This window comes from Lichenostomus cassidix, chromosome 6 (assembly GCF_008360975.1).
Source record: "Lichenostomus cassidix isolate B80296 chromosome 6, HeHo_3.0, whole genome shotgun sequence".
Classification (NCBI taxonomy): Eukaryota; Metazoa; Chordata; class Aves; order Passeriformes; family Meliphagidae; genus Lichenostomus; species Lichenostomus cassidix.
The window spans coordinates 15,925,669-15,951,270 of record NC_139487.1 but is presented as its reverse complement, the minus strand read 5'-3'; the positions used below and the strand labels follow the sequence as shown (position 1 = coordinate 15,951,270).

Sequence of the window (25,602 nt, the reverse complement as noted above, 5' to 3'; positions counted from 1 at the left end):
ATTTGTCAGGTTTGTATTGATCTTGTCTCTGAGCAAATCCACTTCAGGCTTATTGTGCTGTGGTTCGCTAAGCCTTTATAGCACTCAGTGAATTTGTGGTGAGAAAGAGAGTGCATTGAGAGATTTCAGTAGTGTGAGTTTGAAACAAAACTATTGACAAGTATTGTCAGTTTCAAAGTTGAAAAAGATTTTCAGTTGCAGAAAAAGGTGGTTTGTAACTTGCAGCTTTAGATTCTTACTAAAATATTTTATCAGTGCTAGCTGTACTGCAAAAATAAAAGTCAGTGGAAGACTTTTTTTCTTTTTTTTTAAGCTGTTTTTGATAGGGGGTAAAGAGGTGCTTTCTACTTCCAAAACAAGGGCAATCACTGAGACACAAAAGGTTTGAATGATACCTCAGACAGGATTTTGTGCTTTGCTCAAGTCACTTTGTACTACACAAGGGAAACTACAGTGGCTGGAGATGGCTGGTAAATTCTCCCACTGCTGCATAACATACCAGAAACCTGCTTCTCCCCTAAGTCCCCTCCAATTTTTTTTTTTTCTTTTTTGGTACTTGGCCAGAAAGATAAGCTCTAAACACTACTCTCTTGAAGTGCCCTCAGTTTTGCTGCAAATAATGCTGTCCCAGTTGTAATTACTACCTCATAAGTACTTAGTTGTTCATTTTCACCACATGTAATGCATGGCAATATTTATTGTAGTCAAGAATATATTCTTGAAAATAATTGCTGCTCAGTGTGTACAATCGAGCAGAAGCTTGGGTAGTTTCAGGATCAGAGTAACCTGCCTGTATAAAACCAGATTATTTTTAGTCACAGTCCAATGTGAACTCAAAATTCTGTATGTGTATTGTATGGAGAAATTAACAGTTGAAACAAATTTATCAGTTAAAAATGCTTCTTTTCCTAATCTGGCATTCAGGAATAATGCCTGGTTGGTGTTTTGGTGTTTGAGGGTTTTTTCAGTTTGTCTATACTTGTGCTACATCTGAATATGTGTAGGTTATATATATGTGTATATACTAGTAATATTTCAGGCTCAAGTTCAAAGAATGTTGATTTCATTGAAAAGAAAGGTGTGGAAAAGCTAACGCTGGTGCATACAGCATGAATAGTAGGGAGATGTTTATTTGCTACATAGCTGCCACATGTAATGAGTCTTGTAATGTAACAGTGATCTGGCAGGAAATTTATATATGAAATAGATTGTTCTAGTTCTTTTCCAATATTACAAGTAGGTTTTGTTTCCTTTACGTTCCTTGAAAATTTTCATCTGCCAGCAGCTGCAATAGTCACCATGAAAATAACTCCAATATTCATTTACCTGAACTTCCCTGAACTACTCAATTCTGCTTTATGTTGATGAGATTTTCTTCACCAAAGTTTTTGATCATTCCTTAAGGAGTCATGCATTGCTGAATGTTTTTACTTGCTGGAACTGGGCAAGAAGCCAGAAATTGTTTTTTCTTGTCTTGTAATATCGTGTTATTGCCATTTTTCAACTCAATACATAAAGTTTCAGGCTTCTACTCAATGAAACTCAAGTGACAGATCTTAATTAGTATTCTTCACTGGCAGAAGAGCAAAGCAATCTATGTACAAATAAACTTGAATGATGGCAAAACATACTGAAGTTGACCATATGTGTTAAAGATATTATTAAAAATCAATTTTAGTATGTCTAAATTAAAGTGCATATACTTCAAAGAGAATTACATTGCTGACAGGGTGCAAGTTACCAGCTTAGCACCTGAAGCCTCAATTTACTGAAGAGAGAAGCAGCATCTGCCAGCAGATGTCTCTTCTACAGATGTAGAAATAATATTTTCCTCATTTCAGTGTATTCAGCTGGTTATAACTCAATGTTTAATTCATTTAAGATTGAGAAGACAGAATGAGAGTTAAATCAAAAAGCTTATAATTCTCAGAGAATAGAACTATAAGACAAATTCTTAAATTCTTTAAAATTAGTCTATCCTGCTTTCAGAGAATGATGTGCAATAGCAGAACATTTGCATGGTTGGATTGTTTGGCACCTTGGCTTGAATTAATTTATTATTTGTGTGTCTGCTTTGTCTTTTTCAGTTAGTACTCTTCTCTTAAAATAGTTTAAATTCCAGCTATAAGAATGGACAAAATTCCATATCTGTAATCTATGCCATCCTCAGGATATTGAGGGCAGTTTGGATCTCTTTTCTCATGAATGGTGGCTGAGTTAAGTCACAATGACAGTGTCTCTGTCACGAGCATGAGTGAAAAGAATTTGCTTTTGGATTTGTGGGATTTTTTTAGCATCTGTTTCCCTGCTGTGATAAATGGAGTAGGCAGTGGAGTAGTGATACTACTTTGATGTTTGGTTAATTAAAAAAAAAACAAAACTTCAAAAAGGCTTAGAGAGGTCTTAGACAATTCATAGAGGATTTTCGTTAAATATGTTTGACTTTTGAGGACACTCATTTTATATAGTGTCTTTTATTCCAAATATATGTCAAAATTCATATAAATGCTTTTAAAAATTATCAGTATAAATGAGATTATAAGAGTGCTTTGAGGATATTTGTGAAGACACTATCAGTAAAATGAGTGTTGAAAATTCAGTGGAAATTCTTTTTCATGTGTTGGGTGGGTTTATCTTGGCTGTCTGCCAGACACCCACCAAACTGCCCTATGGCCTCCCCTCCTCAACAGGACATGGGGAGAAAATAAGATGAAAAAGCTTTTGGTTTGAGATAAAGACTGGCAGTCCACTTTCCAGTTGCTGTCATAGGCAAAACAGACTTGAGGATGTTAATTTGCCATTTAAACAAAACAAAAACAAAGCTCAAAACACCTTCCCATTCCCTGCTTACTACACCTTTCCTTGTTCCCAGTCTCAGCTTCTCTCCAATTCTGCCAGCAAGCCTGATCAGGCATGGGCTCTCTGCTGGCTGCAGGGGAATCTCTGCTCCAGACCCTGGAGCACCTCCTCCTCCTCCTCCTTTCCCACTCACATGGGTGTCTGTAGGGTAGTTTCTTTCTTTCTTTTTTTTTTTTTTTTTTAATTCCTCCTCTTCCTTAGCTGTTGTGCAGTTGTTTTTTTTTACCTTTTCCTAAATGTATTGTCACTGGGGTGCTGCCACTGTCACTGCTGGGCTCAGCTTTGACCCGTGGTGAGTGTGTTTTGAAGCTGAGTGTGTCAGACACAGAGGCAGCCCCATCTCTCCTCTCACAGGAGCTGCACTGTTGCCAAGTCTTGTCACACTAATCCCATCAAATATTCTCAGATCAAATAGAAAGTAAGGAGTAGAATAGAAAGACCTTGATAAAGCACTGCCAGTCATATTAGAATAGGCAGCCAAATGTATTGAGAAGTGTTCAAAGATGCTTCAGTTTCACCACTAATTCTCTGTAAGACAAAAATAACATGCCTTTCCCATTTAATTTATTGGAGAGATTGTTTAGAGAAGCTGTAGATGATCCACAGTCAGCTCTATCTAAAATTATATATCACAGTGTAGAAAAATGGACTGAAGTCTTGTCCTTGAATGGACTTTGCTGTGGTTGTGCTTGAGATTTTTCTTAGCTGTAAGGAACACCAGTGTTGCAGTTTGTATATTTTGTATTTACAGTCTATATTATAAACACAATAATGGGCAACGCTGCTATTTTTTTCAGTTAGTCAAATTTTCCATCATGTCTGGATGTGCATGTGTTAAGAAAGATAATTGTTTAAAGAATTAGAATCACACACTGTGATTTTCTTTTTTTCCTAGTGTCTGTATATCTGTATTTCACTAACGAGATGCGTTGTATTTATTCTTCTTTACCTTTCATTTAAGGGAAAGACCTCCCAGCTCTTTGCCTCGATGTACGGCAAAAGCAGCGCATGTCTATAGATACATTACCCCAAGAGCTGAAAGCACCATCTCCTCCTGAGCCTTCCCTTCCAGTTCGAACCAAAACTGTGAAAGATTTTCAGTAAGTTATACTGCTGTTCCTAGAAGTGTACTTTCATCCTTTCTGTGGAATTCTTTTCATTTTGACCTAATTCATGCATTTGATTTTGTTAATTTCAAATGAGGAAACAGTTTCAGTAAGACTGACAAGTAGTTAGTCTGGTTATGATGGAGGGATTGATAACTCTGTTACTGTGAAAATTACCAAATTTTTTTTTCTGGCTTGAGGTGTTGTTTCACACAGAAAATTGTAAAGCATATACTTCAGAATTAGAAATGCAATGAATGTTTTGTTTTGGAAAAAAAATATGTGTGGCTTATTGTAGGCTGGTAAAAGCCCTTGCAGTCTTAGGTGTTTTGGCTATACTGGCAATTATTTCTCTCTTCCATGTTTGAAATTCTGTGCTTCCAGTGAGGAAAATGAATGGAAAAGGAAAAGGAATTAAAATTATTTGGTGTGTATTTGATGGGAAAGAGGTATAAAGGCAAATTTGCAGAGGTGATCCTTTGCTGCTATTCAGATGATCTGAAGAACTGAATTTTTTTCCCATATTCAGATTTTTGAATCTACTGGCGATTGGCTCTGGGCAATCTGTGGCAGTGTTTCACCACTCTCGTTGTAAAAAACTTCTTCCTTACATCTAATCTAAATCAACCCTGCTGCAGGTTAAAACCATCATCCCTTATCCTGTCCCTTTGAATCCCCAGCTATGAGCCCCTAGCACCCCTCCATTTCCCATTTCCCCTCTCCCACAGTTGCCATCCTCCAGGCAGGGTTAGTTCCTCCTCCCTTGGATCTGGCAGCTGCTCCCTGCACTGAGCTGGGTTTCATTCTCCCCATGCCGAGCATTTCCTACACTGCCTGCAGCAAAGCGAGAGGAAGCAGCTTCCAGGGCAAGGCCTTGCACAAGCCCAGGTAGATCAGATCAGTCATTCTTCTATCATCCACCAACACTGTAGAAGGCCAACAAATTTGTCAGGCACAATTTGCCCTTAGTGACCACCTTGTCATGTGAATTAAGTTCTATTTGAAAGATTTGAAATAAAATTTTATAGAAATTCTAGTGAATTTCAGTAGTTTAGGAGACTTCATACTTAAATAAATTACTCTGAGAAATTTTATAATGTCAATGTAGCTGCAGCTTAATTCTGTTCTGATGATTATTTGTCCTAACGTACTGAACTGTGACATTGTGAATTAACATTTTGAATAAAAGACATTGCTCAGGTGTATCAAACACAAACTATGCTTTTGTTCTCTTATAATACCATGATCTTTAAATGACAAAGAAGATGTTAGAAAGATACAGATATTATACTTGTCTGTCTTCTAAGAGTGCTTAGTGAGAAAAGCTTAAAGTTGCAGTGCATTTTAAAGTTTAAGTGGCTGGAAAGATCAAACCATTACCAGTATTTGAATATATTCTTTCCTAGGGATGATGTGGAAAAGTCGAAGGCATCGGGAGATTGGAAAGCTGTACATTCTTTTTATTCTACAACTTTTGATTCTTTCATGGAGATAAATGCTGCATTTAAGGTAGAAAATAATTCCTAATACTATTTAGTAATTACAGTGCTTTGTATCTTGAAAATATTTACAAAAGTATTGGTTAAAGGCTTGAAGCCAGGTAGTCAAGGCCACTAAGATCATTTTGTCATGATCTCACCTGCCTTTTGTAGACAATCTGTTATTGCATTGATTTATTGATTCCAGTTTTAGCCATTATATTTTGAGGTTTGTGGAGCTTTAAAATTCCAGTATGTATTTTGTTTTGTGCCACTGTGACTGTGTAGGTACTTTCAACACAAATTACAGTTTTAAAACCTCCAAGCTAATGCGGAGGCCCGGGCAAATCTGGAAACAGAAATTTCCTATCCCTAAAAAAGGGTTTGATATGGGCTCTATTATAGCTGTTCATGTGTTATGATGGCATACTTGGTTTTCCTAGGGAACAGTTATATTTATGTTTCTGAGTTCATGCTAAGTTATTATTTCCTGCCTGTTATAGTGCAAAATGTGCTTATGATATTTGAAATGGATGGTGGGACCTGAGCTTGCACAAAACAACCTGTAACTTTTAGTTTTTTAACAAATATTGAATGCTTAAATTTTTTTTTTGCCTTTGTCTGATGATGGGTCAATAACAAATATGAAAGGTGGAAATTCAATGTACATCATTATATGAAACCCTCTTACATTTTAAAAATAAAATGACAATATGAATATGTGTAGGATTACTATTGTTTTGCTTCATCTTTAGCATACTAATTAAATAAACTAATATTCTTATGTTTTGATAAGGAAAATACTTATGTCTGAATGTGTTTTCCTAAGCTTGCTGTTAAATTTATATTTTCAAAGATATCTATAAAATATTCAAAATGCTTCTTCTCTATCTAACTTACAGAAAGATACCAATTCTCCATTTAATACCATTGAGGACTCTGGAATTGATGCAAAATTTGTGAATGTTGTCTATGATGCCTTATTAAATACTGTAAGTGGGAGAAAAGAATTCATGTTTTATACCATTTATACCACAAGTTTTTCCTAGATAGGCATGATTTCTGAAGAATCTCTCAAAACATACTTTAAATGATCCCATGAGAATTGCCATAGAATCATGACAGCTGCTCTATTAAAAGAGGAGGAAATTTTTCCTACTAGTAAAGCATAGTTTGTATTGTGGTAGATCTTAGACCATATGTCTTAAAGATATGACATGATTGTGATGAGACAATGCATGGTGGGAAATAAAGAATATGTGAGGATGGGGATGGTAAAAAGTAGGTCCTGTGCCTATACTGGACAGAGGACAGCAGTAATTGTTTGCAGTGTTTAAGTTGGTTTAAATGTTGAAAGGCACCATTGGCACAACCCCAGAGCTCAGCTAGTATATCTGAGGAAGTTGCTTGGGAGTTCAGCATCATAGCACAATAGATTCCTTAGCTGTCTTGAAACACAAGCAAAGCAAACTTGCTTGTTTGTACAATATCTTGTATTGAATATGTATAATTACTTCAAATATTATTTTTCTTCTCCTTTTTTCATAGCCTCAAGATATTCAGAAGTCAGTCCTAAAAGGAATAATTAATGGTCTGCTACAAGAATGGACAGGGTAATTATAAAACATATTTACATCAGTGCTGTGCCAGCACTTAAATCTGCTATATGTTGTCTTTATTGTTTTAGACAAAGAAAGAAAATGTTGTGATGCAACTTATTTGAAACATGAGAACTTAATTCCTTTTGGCAAATCTGCTGAAATGCATGTTGAACTCTGTAAACTGACATTTCACCCCTGAGAGGCAGATCCATACCCAACCATACATTCCTCCACCAAATCTCAGTCGCTTGTTTCTACATCTTAACTGCAAGATGATTTAAGGAATTTAACTAAGGGTAAAACTTATTCTCATTGTCCAACCCCCAACAGCAGCTAGGACCATTCTCTGATCCACAGTTTGCTTCACAATACTGTTCCTGTGTGGCAGCACCATAGAAAGAGCAGTGCAGGATGCAGAAGGGGATAGCCCAAAAGGAGGAGGGGCTTTTGGAGATGACAACATCTTAGCATGAAGTAATGGAAGTGAGAATGCAGTGTGTAATTCATAAAAAGATATAGGAAGAGACAGTGGCTTGTTGTGACTCACATGTGACCCAGGTCTTGGCTACCCCTTTGTCCAACTGGTGCTGCTTTTTCTGCTGCTGCTGCCTGTCTACTTGTGGTTATGTAAAAGCCTTGATAAACATGAAGAAGTACAGAGGCTGCAGTGGTAGAAGTGGATGGAGAATTCTTGCAGGAAATATCAAAGAAGGACAAATAAACTCTGTGGTGTCACTTGAGATAGACAATAATGAGGAATTCCCTCTTGGAACACCTCTGACTCTTCAATTCTGACCCCTTTTTGCCTTCTCCCATGTTTTAGAAAGACAGATGATAAATAGCGTGCTGCCTTTAGAGAATTGTCAGAATCTGTAAATGTCCTTTCCAGTTTCTGAGAGCCGTGAAGAATCTTAAATATGGTATTCTATAGATATTGGCAAAGCAAAATAAAATCATCCATGATTTCATGACTCTTAATGTCTCTAAATTATGCATGCATATGGTTTATTATTTCATTCATTCATAGGCCACGAACAAAAGATGATCTTAGAGCATACTGTATACTTTTACAGGTAAGAAAAATACAGTATTTTTATGTAAATATGTGTCCACTTAATTTATAATCTATAAACCAGTATACTATGCAAACAAGATAGTTTGTATAGCTGAGATACTTCACATCTAATTTCCTGTTGTAAGAATGTATTAAAATATGGAAGAAATGTAATGCATGATGGGAATGGGAGCTTAATGGAAGATAGTTGATGAGGAAAGGTTTCATAGATTAAAATTATGCACTAATAGACAAGTAATTATTTCCTTTTATTTTACATGTTGAAAGAATAAATATTTTACCTACTTATTTGTTCTTATGTCATCCTTATTCCCAGGTTTACTTTATTAGGATGCTGTAACTCTGAAAGTATCAGTATATGCACTTTCTGATATTGCTGTAATTTTCTCCAGTGTTGCATTTTATTCAGCAGACTTTCTTCAGTCTATCTGACTGGCTACATTGTCTGATTTCTGTCTGTGGTCACCTATTACCTTTGCTGCTATAGCTGGCTTGCATTTGTAGCAGTTTTCCCCTTTACATTTTGTCAGTGTAGATAACACCTCTGCACACAAGGAGCGGTTTCTGCTGTTCTTTGAGAAGAACAGTTGGCAATTTAATTTTTTGAGACAATAGTTTTCTTCTCTGGGGTGGTATAGTAGCTGTGAATTAAAAATAATATCTCCTGCTGAAATATGGGAATGTGTGACCACACAGAATAGAGGGAAGATTAGTTTGGATTGATGTCAGATAGACAGGAGCTATAAGAATTCGTATTACTGATACGAGAAGCACATCACTTAGGGGAGTGCAGTCTGTGTTTCAATGTAAAGATTAATCCAGAATAGTGAGTACTGCCTTTGGGCTACCTGTGGGCTTTCTTTTGGAAAAGAAAAGTCATACTTTTAAATATAGCAGTTGTGTATTTTTTTATTTGGATTGAAGTTGAGTCGCTTTTTCCCATAGTTTTACCACTGTCACAGCTATTTTGTGAATTATTTTCCTGTGTAATTGTACTGGCAACAACAAGCATAAGAAAAAATCCTAATGTCTTTTTTCCCTTTATGCATTTTATTAACCTAACACTTTTTTTAATCTTTTTCAGAATCCTCAATTTAGTAACACTTCTACTTATGTCATCTATGCTCACTTGCTAAGACAGATAGCAGCCTTAACAGAAGCTGACCATCATTTCCTAGTGCACTGGTCTAAAAAGTAAAACAAAAAACCAAATCCCCACATTAAAAATTCCATTTCTAGGATTACAATTGTTACTGTATTTCCATTGATGTTGACTGTTTTATAAATTATATGAAAGTTAATTTAATTGATTAAAGAGATTGGTTTTGTTGCTTTCAAAATATATGTGGACATAGTCCACTAAGTGATACTGATTTATAGATGCAAAATGTATATGATGTATAGAAATAATTATATTTATGCAAAAAAAGCCTTAATTACAAAATAACTTATCTAATTATTTTTGATAACACAAGCAAAATAATGTGTGTAAATATTTAGTTAAATGTTTATATGATACTATGAAAACAAATAATGATTTTTTTTAAAATAAAGTTTTATCTTGCATAACTTGCAAAAGATGCTGTAATGTTACTGTATTGTACAGAAACCACAAAGAAGCTAGAGTCCTTGCTTCCTAGAATAATAGAGATGGTGAGAGAGTGTGGTTAGGGCATTAGATTGCTAATTAATTGAAATAACTCTACTAGCCCCTAATTAAGTCAAATGGGGGTAACTGCCTCAAGAGCATCTCCTAAGTTGCTATGCAGCTTGCTTTCCTTGTACTGACTGTGCAAAAAGTTCAGTTTGAGGTAAAAAAAAAAAAAGGTTTGGCCATATTTCACTATTTCCATATCTCCTAGGGAATCTTAATTAAGGATTTCCTTCTCTGCAAGGATGGTAATTCAATTTCCCTCCTCCTCCCTATGTCCAGATTTGCTTAAAATTGTGGTAAAATATTATTTCATTTGAAGTGCATTTACAAATAAGGTTTCCACTCTTGATTAAGTATGCAATAGATATATCAGTGCTTTTAGTCTTAAAGCATGTATTAGAAATGGAAACCATTAAGAGAGCTCTTGTTTAGAAAAGGCAATTTTAACCTGCCTACACATATATGTGTATTGTGCTATTATGGAAGTGATGCAGCACATAATTTGAAATGTGCACTTGTCACAAGCATATGAAGCATATTCCACTTTTTATTTAAAAGGACCAAAAATAAAAAAATTAGAATTCCTCAGTAATTAAAGTGTGGAATGGAATAGATGAGGATTTTTGTTTTGTTTACTAAAAGTCAAGAGCAGGTTAAGATTCTATTGCTTTTTTTTTTCCCCACAGACTTAAAGAGCATAGTTAGGGGTGCACTGAAGAGAACTACCATGTGTCAATATTTAAAAGCATGCTTCTTCAAACTTTATATTTGGAATTTTTTTTTCATGTACAGGACAGGAGCATATGAAAAATTTTTCTAGAAATTTAAAATTTTGAAATTCAATTAAAACATTTTTAAAAAGCATTGTTTAAAAAAGCATTGAAATTTGATGACATAAACTCTAGTGTAGACACTGGTCCCATGAGAGTAAGGGCAGTGTGTTTGTTTTAGGATTTCACAGAGGAGGTTCAAGCAGGTGGTGGACAGGTTACTGCAATTTATTTCTTTACGGCTGTTTCCTGCAAAACCTGAAGAGTTTCCACCTATGGTGAAATGTACCTGGTGGATTCCATCAGCAACAAAAGTCCTGGCTTTATTTAGTACGTATTTTTCTTGAACTCTGTATGTGTATGTATGTTTATGTATGTACATTTGTGTGTGTGTATAAGGTTTGTTTCATATATACACACAGACATATTGGGAGAGGGTAGTTTTTACTGCTCCTCTTATAGGGGAGACTAACAATGATGGTGGCACAGTACAAAGTACAATAAAATGCTAAGAAATAGTAAGCAACAGAGTCTTCTGTTGCTAGGTCTACCTACTTGCTTTCCAGTAGAGGATAATTGCTATGCGTAGATTTCATGTGACAACAACTGAAGATCATGCAAACAGAAATCCACAGAAGTAACCAATGGTTGAGGTTTCCCTTAGATTTGTAAAATAAACTGTCTTAAACATGTAGCTGCCAGAATTTCTTCTGTAACTCACCTACCCCCACAGAACTATTTAGCACCTAAGGAAGTTAGGCAATGCATGAGCCTCTTATAGCCAAAACTACAGCTTAAAAAAAGTAAATCCCTGCTCAGTTCAACATAGAGCACAGCAAATTTGACTACTGAAATGTAAACCTTCTCAACTGCTGCCAAACAGTGATTAGAGCACTTACTTTCTCCTTTCTAGGAGAAAACAAAACTGCCAAATGAAAAATTAAGATTGGAATTAAGATGTATTCACTGCCTACTTAAAACTTAAAATCATTCTCCACAGTCCTGCCTGTCCAGAGTTAAGCACATGAGCACAGCTGTATCTAAAACTATGTGTGTTTTATAGTCATCTGTGAAAGAGTTGCTAATTCTTTAATTCTAGTAAAAGAGCTGTTTAGTAAATCAAAATACACTACTATGTCTGACTGACCAAAACTAAATTATGCTGAAGTGTAAGTAGAGAAAACTTACTAGCTGTTTGACATACATTGTGTTAATGTAACTATATAATGAGATAGCTTAAATGTGAATTGATGTTCTTCCTTTGATCAAGTACTTAATTTTTGTGCAGGTCTTGATGGTATACTGGAAAAAATGTAGGTGTTCTAGCCACAGCTGCTTGAAATTACATGGATTTCTTAAACATCTTCATTTGTCAAATTGCTTTTTCATAAATTTCAGCAGAATTTAGCATCCTTTATCCATGAAACCTTAATTTAGTGTATGTCAGTACGGAAGCCAGAGTCAAACTGAGGTTCCCTTATCAGAAATGGTCTGAATTAGGGATTTACTTTTTTCTGCAGCAATTAGTGTGATGTCATGTGGTGTTAAGTTGTAGCTGTAATTCTGAAGCTAAGACTGAGCTAAGTTCTGTAGCCAGTTTATTAATTTTTTAGTATTATTTTAGACCTGGCTTAAAGTTTCTGCATTCACTGGTGGTCATGGTGCTGAGTAATGAGATGGGTTGAATCCAGGCATTATTTTAAGACTTTTGTGTTTTCTTCGTAGATGCTGCAAATAGTCTGATTAGCCCTCCTATTATTTCATATACGGATTTCTATAATTCTACACTTGATCATATTGATCTTATGGAAGAATATCATAACTGGCAATGCTATGGGAATTCTCACAGGTAAGAAGAATAACTGGTTGTTTCTTGTTGAGTAATATTTCAAAGCACCATATCTACACTACATATATTGATATTAAATACAGTGTATGTATATATGGTGTCTGTAGATACGATATGCGTACCATTTATGAGTATATATGTCCATGTTAAATACTGTATTTTATTGGAAAAACATAGTATAGCTACTACTTACTTGCTACTGCATGGATGTAAGATTGACTGGGATAAATCTCATCCTGCCTTTGCAAACTGGCGAAAAGATATAAAATATGGATGATGATAATAAAGTAAGTTTATTAATTATTGGCATAGACTTCTAACTGTGTCTTACTGCAAACATACTAAAGCCTCCAATACGTTCAAAGGCATTTTCCTTGCCTTTAGCAGCAGTTGGAGACCATAATTTGCTCCACTGAACAGGTATTTCAGACTGCGCTTCTGTCTGATACCTGATGTTCTACTTGAGAAGGAAAAAAAAAAAAACAAAACAAACCACACAAAACCCAAATGACAAAAGATAAGTATTACTAATTACAGTTTCTACCAATATTTGCAAATAACACTTTGTTCTACTGAATCAAGTATCTCTACACAAAGTGAAAAAACCAGCAGCTATTAGCAAATTGTCAGTGGAGGGATTAGTTACTCAACAATAATTAACTCCTATTTTCTTAAAATGAAAATAATACGCTAGATGCTAAAAAGAAAATATTTTATCTTCTTTTCTCTTAGGTTTTCTTTCTGTCAGTACCCATTTATTATTTCTATAGCAGCAAAAAAAGTTATTATTCAAAGAGACTCAGAACAACAAATGATAAGTATTGCACGGGTAAGTCCCTTAATGATAAATGTCTGTGTCTCATTCATTAGTATTTTATAAGGATTTGTTAGATTGATATTACACATGACCTGTCATTACAATTTCTAGTATTTCTGCCTACCCTGAAAAAGAACTTAAACCATTTTACTATGAATAGTCTACAAATATCCATCCTGAATTCTCTCAGTATTTTTTTCTTTTTGTGTACTTAGCTTCAGGAGCCCTATAGATAGCAGTGTTATAGAGAAAGAGTAATTGACTTAATTTTTCCTCTTTTGGGAAACCAGCGTAATGTGCTTCACATGTTAAATTAACAAGATGATTAAGGAAGAAAAATTGCATGAGAATTTTGTACTGTTTTGTATTTTATTCCATGAAGGTATGTTGTCATGGAAGACCAAGATTCAACTGTATATTTTCAGGTCATGGAAGAGGTGCTGCTTCTGGCAGCCTCTTCTGCTTGGAAAGAGGCACTGTCTGCCTCCCTCAGTGATAATTTTCTACCGGTGATAGGTGATGCTCTCTTCTTCAGTGCTGTGTGGCAGCACCAGCACCTCTCCATTCCTGTCTGGCTGGATATGCCTTGTGAATAGCTAATTAAAGCACCAGCGAGCTTCCAGAATCTTATGGGTATATTTTTAATCATTTGGGAAGTCAAAAAAATTGTAGTACAATAGCCACCTTCTTACTAAACCTCCCCATGAGTTTATTCAAATATAGTGTAAGTTATATCTGCAGTAGGAAAGAAATTGCTCTCAATCCCTTAGAAGATACTGAGGCAGCTGTGATGTTTGGGAAATGTCTTTAATACAAGATACTGAGAACTTTTTACAGTTACACAAGTGTGACACCTTTTTTTAAATGAAGATACTGCATGTGTGATGTTTCTTTTTCATTCAAATAGCAAAGCCTTGTGGATAAAGTCTCTCGCAGACAGAAGCCTGACATGAATATGTTATTCCTAAACGTGAAAGTGAGGAGGACACACCTTGTTAGTGACTCACTTGATGAGGTAACAAAAAAATACAATTAAACTGTGTGTTGCTGCAGAGTAGCTATTGAAGTTAGATTTCGATTTAATAAGTCGCATTTAAATCTTTTGCACTAAGAGATTGGGAATATAACTGCTTAATACTAAATAAAAAAAACTTAGTTACTGTCAAAATTGCAGTGCTGCAGAACAGATTGGGTTAGTCATTTTGAAATTCATTTCCTGTGCTCATACTGCTCCATAGCTAAGCCCATAATAAACATACATGCTGGCACATGGTCTGTATTTTTGTTTGTAATTTTTGTGTTAAAAATACAGTGCACAATTATCAGGCTGTGTAGGACTTGAGTCCCTGATAGCAGCATGAATAGTATGTGACTAATCACTAATGAGGTTGTTCTGTTCTAATTCTTGGAATATTTTTATTCTTTTCCTTCTCTATCCTCTAAGAATAATTTTCGGCTTTCTTTTCTTAAATTCTTATCTTGATTTTGCATTCACATTCTTGAATGTAATTTTTCCTGTTTTAGAAATGAAGCAGATGTGTCCATTAAAGTAGGCAATTCTTCAGTACCCACTGAACCTTGCTAATTAACATTATTCAAAGAAATTTAGTTTCCTCTGTTTCTCAACACTGAGAACAGCCTGATGATACTGAAAAATAAGTCAAGGTAGTGAAAACAACATCAAACAAATTCTGATTACTCATTTCAGAAAATGTAAGTTTAAACTTTATTTTCCTATATTAAAACCTGTCTGTTTTGGCATTTTCTCCTAAAATAGAAGAAATATGAGTGGTAATATTGTTTTCTCTCAGGCACTGTAGATTTTTTTTACCATACTAAAATAACCAAGAGCAACTTCAAAGGTTTTTATAGTCAAAATATTCTATTTATTTCTGATGTTTTCTTCTACCCATCTCAGAGATGAGTAAGAATGTATTATATATACATATTCTCAAAATTATGGGGAATGGCAGGTGAAGGGGGAAGATGTCTTACTTGTATTTCAATTTTTTTTTAATTGCAAAGGAAAATCCCTTCAGCTAATAAATAGCTTGTTTCAAATAACACAAATACCTGCAATCATAAAATTTGTGTAACAGGAGTTTACTTGAGCAGCTAACAACATGGAGATTATTTTAGCACATGCATATTCCTGGCTGGTTAAACACTTCCTCTGGAGCTGGACAGTGATTAATAGTTTAAAGAAAACTTGTATAGGGACTCAGTCTAAAAGATCACTGTTAATTGTAAAAGACTGTAATCTAATTCTATGCAGGTTTTTTGTGTACCTGGATGAAATGCTGTCTCTTAGGAAAAAGCAATGAAAAGAGCTTGTTACCATTGTCTAAAAAACAGTTTTGAAAAGCAGCTAATATTTGCTGGCAGGCATCTTACACAGAACCAAATGGTATCCAAATACTGACAATCTGAGCTTACTTCCTTATTTCTAAATATTTCCAAATTATGTCTAATTACTTTTTTAATCTGTCATTTCTTCCTGGTAAAACATCTTCTGTAAAAGGTAAAAATTATATAGGTCTGAAATATTCCAGACAGACTCAATTGATTGTATCTGATTGCTTAAGTCTATTTGTGCACCACCTAACTTCTTTTCAAGCCCAGACAGTGACACCGTGTGCAAAGTAGTTGATGGTGTCAAGTAGTCATAATTGTCTTGCTTCTGCAATTCAGTCATTGTTTTAATGTAGTTTTGACCTTTTAGAAAATTATGCAAATTAATAGTTTAAGCAAAGCAAGAGTGGTAGAAGCAGAGAGGTGTGTTCTCTGTGGCTAGCGGTAGTGATAATATGTTAAATCTCCTTTATCTTCTTCCCTACCTATTTCACAATAGCTGGCAAGAAAGAAGGCAGATCTGAAAAAGAAGTTAAAAGTCACATTTGTAGGGGAAGCTGGTCTTGATATGGGTGGCCTGACAAAAGAATGGTTTCTTCTTCTGATTCGACAGATTTTTCACCCAGATTATGGTAAGTCCTCATAAATGGTCTTAAGTATAAAGTGAGAATTTGTTCAAATTCTGTGTAAACACTGCTCAGCAATAATAGAAAAGTCTGTGTGTTATAAATACTGTTTTCAGCACAAATCCAAAACATATCCTTGCACTAGCTATTAGCTATTTAGGAAATTAACTCTATCTCAGCCTAAACCAGCACAATGGTTTAGCAAAAAAAATTAAGACTTTTTGTGTATATAGAAGATTGTAAGACATGAATGGGCTGTCATAAACAAGCAGTTCCATCTACTTGTTTTACAGTGATGTAGATGGATCTGGGTGAGTTTTTTTCACCCCTTCAATGAGCTTCCTCTGGGCATGGATATATTACTGATGATTTAGTGGGTTAAAGTGTTGCCAGGATGGCTTTTAAATTGATTTCCAGGGACTTGAGCATAACACCTGATAGTCACTGGCAGAATGCAAGATTTCTCTGTCTATGCCTGGAAGTGTTCATGTCCCTTAAATTCGTGGTCCTTTGTTGTTTATAGGACTCCTACTAAAGGTACAGAATTTTAAGTCATAAATACATCCTTATACCTGCTGAGATTGTTATTTGCCTGTAGCTGTTTTTCTGCTAAAAAGGGGTCTGTGTGGAGACATGACATTGGTAACAGCAACCTGAATAGGAAACAATTTATCCTGCAGAAAGTGTTCTGTAAGTCTGACAGTTCAGTTAGTGAAAGTGCTGTCAGCAGAGCTTGGTAACTGATGAGTTTGGAAACATTCAGAGTAATTTATTTCTTCACCATCTCTCGCAGGCTTCCTTACTTTAAAGTGTAAATTCTTTCATTGTTACAACTATCAGCCAAGTCTGGGAGGAGTTCAGAAATATTCTTGTCCCTTGGAAAGGGACTGTATCCTCTGCTGTCTTTAATGTTTTAAGTTGAAAATAACAGGTCAGAAGCTTGGAAGGGAAAATATCACAGTTATTACCCTTTCCAGGTTAGCTGATTCTTCAGTTTTAACTCCTGGTATTTAAAAACTCTTAATTAACTCAGCTGTGTGCCTGCCTATGTTTTTTGCAATGCTTTCTTTATATTGGTGTGGACGGTTAATAAATGGGATTCAAAACTTACTTTGTTCCACCATCCCTCTCATCTTTTAGTATGTGAAATTTTCTCAGCCTTACATGCAGCTGTTCCGTTGCTCCTGGCAATGGCAGTGTCTAAATCTTTGTTTATGAGCATCTTTTTGAGCTAGAGTTCAAAAGATAAATTGTTCAGGAGAGTGGCGGGTAAAACATGAAGGCAACTTTTTGCCTGTAATTTATCATAAGAACAAGATGTCCCTGAGACAAGTTGAATTTTCATTCTTTTTTCTTTTCTTAATCAAAAGGACTTTGATTTTTTTTTGTTTAAATATTATTTTTCACCCACTTTATCTTCAAACAGAGATGCAGTGAACTATTGCACACAAGATGTGCTTAGAGCTGTTGAGCAATTTGAGCTTTGGTTTGTACAGACCATGGAAACAATAATAAATTTGGCCCATTCAATCCCAACAAATGAAGACAGGTCATCACATTTTATCCACTTCTCCATTAGAGCATGCTTATGTGGAGCATGTCTTCCTTCTCTGAGCAATACTTCCTAGGCATTTTAGAGCTGCTAGCTGCTTTCATTATGTAGGTTTTTACTTTCTGTCACTCTTTAAAACAGAATGTTCTGTACCTAATGCAAATAGCAGTCAAACTCATCTTCATACTCATGATTTCAGTGGGATCTAGCTTGTAATTTAGACCCATGAGTGGCTCTTTTTTAGGGTACATGTGGTTTGGGGCTTTTTTATCTTTTCTGGTGTAATTTTTTGAACAGAAAATACGAAACATACCCCTTTGCTGCTAGTGTGTGTGCATAACTTAAACTATTTACAGCTTTCTATTCTAAGAAGGTAAAGCTTATGGTATTTGTATCATGGGATTCATGCCAGCATTTTTAGGGATTGTCATCTGCTATTGACCAGGGAAGAAAGGAGGAAATAAGTGGGTTTACATTGCAGTAAGAAAATTTTTGGTTAGACAGTTAAGGTTTATAGCAGCACAGATGCTGAAGTGCAATGAAGAAACAGATTGCACAGAGACAGTGCAGAATATCCACAGCTGGAGGCCCAGAAGAACATGTTGCACCAGCACCCAGCAGGAGTGGTGGGCTTGAGCCTGCTCCAGGCTTGGCACTGCCCTTGTGCTCTTCCCAAGCGCCTGCCTGCAGGCTCCTGCCGTGGGTGGGAACAGAGTCCTGGAACAGGCGTGGGGATGTGGGCACCCCCTGGAGCACTTCTGAGGGTGCATGGGTGAGAAAGATGAGGCTTTGTACGACTTCTTCCAAAGCTCAGGCTTTGTAAAGGCCACGTTGCTGTTCTGCAGGCATGTTCACCTACCACAAGGACTCACACTGCCATTGGTTCAGCAGCTTTAAATGCGATAACTATTCGGAATTCCGACTGGTTGGAGCTGTATCCTTTTATGTCCAGTAGAATGTGCCAGAAGACAGCCTTTCGATCAGCTGGTGAGGGGATGAAATAAGGCACTGGCTAAAGCTCCTTCAAAGGTTGTATATACACATGCATTCCATTTCAAATGTATTTTGTTTTATATTGTTCAAATAAGTGAACTAAAAATAGGAAAATAATGGTGGTGTGTGGGTACATGGTACATTTTACAGTCAGAAAATGCTAAGTCAATATTAAACATGCAACTTTTTTGTGTATAAGTTGTATTTTTTGATGTACTAAAGCCTCTGAGTTTCTTTCAGTAAACATCAATGTGCCTGTATCATTAATACTTCATTTAAGTCCCTGTTGAGCAGTGTGTGGCTTTTTTCCATTTTTATTACAAAATGGAAGCCACGTGCTATTTTGGGCACAAGTTTATTTTCTAAGTTTTCTGTTGTGCTCATATATATACCTCAAACAAATTATTTTGGTATTATTATGCTTATAACTCTACTGAGATGAAGTAATAGTGTCCCCATTTACTGATTGCAGTTGGATTAGATGACAGTTGTAGGTCTTTTCTAACAGAAATATTCTATTCTAGTGAGAAATTGAATTGGTATATTTCCAAATTTGTTTCATGGGATGCACTTACATGTGCTAATGGACGAGCTGTGGTACCAGTGCAGGTTTGTCTTCATGCTTTTAGATTTATTTTAAAGAAACATCGCTTTATTCAGCTCTCACTACGATATCCATATCTGGCTTTCTCTTTTTCATAACAATACTTTGGAAAAAATTATTGTAGAAATGCTTGTATAGAATATTATTACGAACATTCTCAAACATTCTGTCAATGTGCATCATTTGACCATGTTAACCACTGCTTAATTGTAATGCAAAACTGCATTGAAAATTGTCTGTCCAGAAAAAATTAATTCATTTCCATTCCTTCTGTTGAGCATGAATCTTGAAGTACTTTTTTCCAAGCTACAAAAATACTAGCTATAATAAGGATGTGTCAGATTTGCCCTTAACATTTGACATACATAGCTTATGGGACTTGCTGTATATAACAGCATCACCTTGGATATTCGTTTCCCACCTTGCTGTTACAAGAAATTATTGAGTCCTCCCATTGTTCCCTGTGATCATAACACACTTGTAGGCATCTGTGGTGTCACATTAGACGACCTGTTTCAGATTATGCCTGTAAGTATTACATTTTTAAGAGGCGAAATTACTGATATAAAACCTGGTTTATTTATGTCTAATGCTTGAATTGTAAACCTTTTGAAAACAGCTGTTTTTTTCAACAAAGGCCGATAAATTCTCCTTCTGCTGAAAACAAAATCTCTGTGTTTTCTAGCATAGCATGCATTTTAAATATACAGCTTTTTGCAAGATGCTTTCTGTATAAAACAATGCTTCAGGCACATCGTTGCAAAGTGCATCACTTAGTTTTGTAGATTTACTAAGGATTTTTTACTGATATTGTAGGAATTGGCGCATGGACTAAGTGAACTTCTATCCTATGAAGGCAATGTCGAAGAGGACTTTTACTCAACCTTTCAGGTCATTAAATGCACAACTATAAGTGCTTCTCAAACTCCTTCAGTGATTTTTCCCAGTGTTGGAATGGCAGTGGAGTGGCTTATTGCTGTGTGATTGCTGATTGTTTGGAATATAACTGCCCAGAGATCAGAGCTTGCTCCAGGAGCTATTTCAGTCAAGAAAGTCTTTTTCATTTATTCATTGTTTCAGAACAGACATACTAGTTAATTAAATTTCATATTGGTGGTACTTAGTTCCTAGGTGAGCTACAGCAGAACGAATACCTTCTTAATTGTATTTGCTATTCATAGATTAGCAAATATGAATCAGCAGAACGAATACCTTCTTAATTGTATTTGCTATTCATAGATTGTTCTTCTGTATGGAAAACTCTGTGGCTCCAGAGCCTGCAGGTCAGTTTGACATGCCAGTATCTAACAGGGTCAAATTTTCTTCTTTGAATACCAATTTCCTAAGCAATTTGTTGAAAATTGTAATATTTAACTTATAAATACCTCATAACCCTCAGAATTACAGCATGTGCTGAAGAGAGAGAGGGAGCTACATGACATAGTACAAGCTTTGTAATTTGTGAGTATATTAATTTATTCCAGTGCTGACCTTGACTCCTCTTTTTTGTAGGTTTTTCAGGAAGAATTTGGTGTTATAAAATCTTACAACTTAAAGCCAAATGGAGATAAAATTCCAGTCACAAATAGGAATAGGAAAGGTACTTCAGTGTATAATAACTACACATACTTTGCAGATTTAAGTTTGTCCTTTTTCTTCTTTTATATAAGCCTTGGTTTTCATTAACAAAGTGTGAAAATGAAATGGCTGTAGTCCTTTCTGTTATGCCTACCAATTTAATGGTATCTAAAATTAAATGCATTCATTTTTCATAATTCACTACAATCTTAAAGAGCAGAACAAGTGATTGATTAAAACCATTATAATTTAACAAAATAATTTTTTTTTTTTTAGAGTATGTGCAGCTCTATGTTGATTTTCTTCTCAATAAATCGATCTACAAACAATTTGCAGCTTTCTATTATGGATTTCACAGTGTCTGTGCTTCATATGCATTATTGGTAAGAATAAAGTGAAACTTAACCCTTCACTTCTATTTCAACTATTTGACAATGACAGCTAAATTAGACAAATTGCACTGGATGATTTTAAGATTTGGAAAGAATCTTGATTGATCAATAGACTTATTTCAATGTAACTAGAAGCAATTAATCAGGTAATCAACCATTCTCTGTAGTATTTCATTGAAAAGCAATACATAAAGATCCAGAAGATAGGTTTATCGCTGTGGATTCACAGACACTTCACAGGCTCTCCTGTGAATGTTTACAAGGTTTCTCTGTGTTCCCTACATTTGGGAACTGCAGAACGACTGTGTCTGTGTGCTCCTGAGTGACTCCTCTGAAAATTGCTTTTTGCAGGAGGAACACTCAGTGAGGTTGAGATTAAACTTTCTTCTATTTTCAGTCCTGTTTGGCTGTTGGAATGACTTTTGTAATTTACAGCATCCCTTCTGCATTGAGAAAGAAGAGGCAGTTGCAATTTGCCTGGGATTTTCTAAATTCCAGTGAAATTGGTGAATTGCAGCAGAAGGAGATGTGCCCAGCCGCAGGGAAGGTTCTGGAAGGACAATGAGAATCCATTGAAATGCCATGACATACTTCCATGCAGCTTCATGATGTTGTAGTAAATGAATAAGTAGGTTTTGCAGGTGAAGTTTAGTGGCTATTAAACATGGTTTATTGTTGTAAGTATTTGCTTTGCACAGCAGTGTGTACAACCAAGAGTCAAGTTCTGTCAGCCTCTGCTGCTCTGCTGCCCACACTGGAACTTGTCAGTGTAAATGAGATGGAAGTTGAAATCAAAATTGACATCAAGACCATCCCTCAGAATTCCATATGTACAAACTTGATTTTCTTCCTGACCCATTTGCAGTCTGATCAGATGACAGGCAAGTCAGTGTAATAAATGTAAGAATGACATAGAAGTGAAAACCAAAAGAAATATGCTGAAATAGTGTTATCCTGTAATTTACTTTCTACTATATATGGCAGTAAGAGATTCTTCAAAGTGCTGAAGGATTAATTTTTCTATAATCAATGTGTATCCAAGTTAGACTTACATTGAATGGTGTTGTGTTAATATTTCTATGATGGCAAAATAAAAATGTAATCTTAATCTAGTAGCATAATTTCTCATCTTCTTGAAATATTAAATATTTTATGCTTGATTTATGGCAGCTACTTCGTCCAGAGGAGGTTGAAATTCTTGTCTGTGGCAGTCCTGAACTGGATATGTCTGCTTTACAGCGAAGTACCCAATATGAGGGCTACCAAAAAACTGATCTCACTATACGGTAGGCCTGGGTTTTTATTCTAATTACTGAGTTTAAAACATCATTAAATGTTAGACTTCCAGCAATAATCTCTTCAAGAGTAATCTGAGAATGATGGAAGATTTAGAAACCTATTTCCAAATAAGACAAAGACACCACAAAGACACTACTAAATTATCATAAGCAGGAAGAATTAGATCCTTAATGTTACGTGTTTACTGAATATCCTTAGAAGATTATGCCCACATTGAAGTGGAGATAGTTTAAAAAGAATAGCTCAAAATCCTGCATATGAAATCTGAGTATTTGTATTATCCAGTCTTCTAAAAATACCTTTTTACCCATTTCTCTCCGATACTAAGGACATTTATATTAGTGAATAGAAGGCATTTATTTTTTATAGATGAGTGAGTTAGGGCATCATTTAGCAAGACATCATTCCAAAATTAATAGAACATTGTACTTGTAAATTCCTTAGGAATTTAACCTTGTATAGTGGGGTACTAATGGTGTCCTGCATATTATATTAAATTCTCAGTAAGTGTTACTCAGCGTATAGTACTTGTAGTTTTATTATCATCTTCATACGGTTTTTTTACAATGTTGCATCTTGCAACATTTTCTTCTCCCTCTGCCCTGAGCATAGATACTTCTGGGATGTAGTACTTGGATTTTCTCTTGACCTTCAAAAGAAGCTGCTACATTTTGCTACAGGAAGTGATAGAGTACCTGTTGGAGGAATGGCTGATCTGAATTTCAAGATTTCAAAGAGTGAAACATCCACTAATTGGTGAGTAATGCTTTCAATTTTTAAAATTTTTTTCATTAAACTGTTTCCTAAGAGCATTTGTTGCTCTCGAATGTCTTTTTATAGAAGAGAAAACAAATGTACAAGGAAGAAACTCCTTTAGTCTGCCTTCAAAATGTTATACCCATTTACTGATTGCATAGTTTCAAAAATTGTTTTTCCAGTCAGTATTTACATTTGAGGCCCATAATTATTTAGGGAGATTACTTACATGTTTTCAATTCAAATAAATTATATATTTAATCATTCCTAACATGACAGCTGAGCTAATGAAAATATACCATGAACTACCATGAATTTTTCTGAATTTGTTGAGTTCAATTGCATTATTTATAGCAGCCCCTGCAGCTGCAGAAAATGCTTGCATTCTCTCTTGATGGTTTAAATAAGGATTTCAGCATGTGTGGCTGCAAAGATGCAGCATTCCTTTAGAGCCCCTGGTGAGTGGTGGATACAGAAGGTGCTCAGAAAATATAGGAACAAAGCAGTCTTGCAATTCCATTGTGACAATTAAATTGTTCATGGCAAGTTCATATGTTTCTGAAAGAGTTTTATTTTGTATTGAACTGACTTGAGACATACTTTCCAGTTAGTATTTTACTTCTTGAGACTGGAGAAAGTCAGTTTAAATAATTTGAAAGCTGTATAGAAAAACTTGCTGCTCAGAAGCTCATTGTGAAGCAGTAGTTACTGGCTTTACCTAGTTTTCTCAAACATTTAATGTAATCAAAATACTTAAATTGAACTATATTTTTCAAAGTGAGGATATTTCTGGGGTTTCTGTGAAGAGCTGATCTATGTAAATAAACATAATCCATTTGAGATTGTTTTTAGATGGAATTTATCTCATTTATGTGGTATTTCTAATGCTTTTCTCAACGAGCTAATAACTGGTTCCAGTAACTTTAAAGAAACATGAATATCAGGTGAAAAATGAAGAAAAATCAGTCGATATTGAATCTCTTTTTATGTTCCTTCTGTAAATTGTTCTTTTTCTTAAAGATGAGCAAATGTGTTTTGAAATAGTGTGCATTTTAAACTGCTGTAGGTCTATGTTTTGCAAGATAATTGTTGCTGTCAGACTGCCTGCACAGGGATGAATGTAGACACCATCATCATATTGCTCACAATAGATCAAAGAATGTAATAGCAATAAGAATTGTCAAATTAATAAAAGCTTCTCAACTTTCCAAATTCAGAAACCATGACTCCAGTCCAATTAACAGATCTTTGCTGATCATTTAAAGGGCAGGGAGGGGAAAGTAACTTGGATTTCCACATCTGGGGGTTCTACTCCCTTTTGGGAATGTTTGTCAATGGTCAATGGTCAAGTTGGTGCCATTTAAAAGACTGAGAGATTAAATTAAAAGAGACCTAGAGAGCTTTTGAGTCACATAATAAAATATGTGTGTCCAAATTTTATAAATTTTTCAGTGTGTTTTCCAATTGTCAGGTTGAGCTTCAGCTCATTGTCTTTCTCCTGTCTCCTCCCCAAGTTATCAGCTGTAGGACAAGTCTATATCCTCAGGTCTGTCCTGCTTGTCTCTTCAGAGTTCAAAGGGCAAGAAGTTCCTGTAGCTTTTTATTACTTGTGGCTCATCAAATTAAACCATTCTAGTGAGAAACCAAATTTCCAGTGCTTCAGTCAGGCATTCCTTAGCTGTTTCTGCAATACATATTTTCAGACTCTGTCTCAGAAGAAACTTGGAACTGCAAGTGTTGGTATAGCTGAGACTGGAATCTGTGAACTGTTGTTTTTCCAGCATTTCAGTCAGTACTTCAGAGCTCCCCACTGAGGTCTGTAAGGATGTATTTTACCAGGCTGAACCTTGAGTTCTGTATCCTCACTGATACATAACTGTGGTTCTTCTTAGGTGTGTCTGTATCTACTGCAGGACCCAACTTTCTGTTCTGTGTTGTGGATTCTGACTATATCCAGATTTTGTGTTTAGAGAAGTCATGTGGTACCCGTAATTTCCAAAATCTGGAAGGAGATGTTTCCAACTTGAAAAAAAATAAAGATGGGGGAGGGAGTTGCAGGCAAACAAGTTCATTTGAGGCACTTATGACCAGCAATGATTTTGCTCACATTCAACAGAACTTGAACCTACAAAATTAGGATAAATGTTCATTTTACAGGATTTCTTATTTAAGAAATGTTTAACTCAAAATGTATAAGCAATTGGTGGTGTTCTGGTTCTATTGCATTATTATTAAGTGTGT

General features: G+C 35.4%; 1 protein-coding gene across 2 annotated transcripts in view; it reads left to right on the top strand.

Annotated features, from left to right (window-relative positions):
- HECTD2 (HECT domain E3 ubiquitin protein ligase 2) overlaps positions 1-25,602 on the top strand; it is a 33,758-nt gene that overhangs the window by 5,579 nt on the left and 2,577 nt on the right. Inside the window, exons 3-20 of one of the 2 annotated variants that reach the window (XR_014853202.1) lie at positions 3,821-3,959; positions 5,372-5,474; positions 6,346-6,435; positions 6,992-7,056; positions 8,072-8,117; positions 9,204-9,313; positions 10,725-10,873; positions 12,269-12,392; positions 13,125-13,221; positions 14,117-14,224; positions 16,061-16,193; positions 18,585-18,673; positions 19,706-19,864; positions 20,153-20,227; positions 20,849-20,936; positions 21,191-21,297; positions 22,005-22,187; positions 22,477-22,590. Coding sequence is in view for 1 of the 2 variants with exons in the window: in XM_085065253.1 (XP_084921379.1) it covers positions 3,821-3,959; positions 5,372-5,474; positions 6,346-6,435; positions 6,992-7,056; positions 8,072-8,117; positions 9,204-9,313; positions 10,725-10,873; positions 12,269-12,392; positions 13,125-13,221; positions 14,117-14,224; positions 16,061-16,193; positions 18,585-18,673; positions 19,706-19,864; positions 20,153-20,227; positions 20,849-20,936; positions 21,191-21,297; positions 22,477-22,592; positions 23,218-23,361 (1,942 nt within the window). In the remaining variant the exon portion in view is untranslated. Of the gene's footprint in view, positions 1-3,820; positions 3,960-5,371; positions 5,475-6,345; positions 6,436-6,991; positions 7,057-8,071; positions 8,118-9,203; positions 9,314-10,724; positions 10,874-12,268; positions 12,393-13,124; positions 13,222-14,116; positions 14,225-16,060; positions 16,194-18,584; positions 18,674-19,705; positions 19,865-20,152; positions 20,228-20,848; positions 20,937-21,190; positions 21,298-22,004; positions 22,188-22,476; positions 22,593-23,217; positions 23,362-25,602 lie in introns of those variants that run through there. The other variant, XM_085065253.1, reaches the window with a different exon arrangement.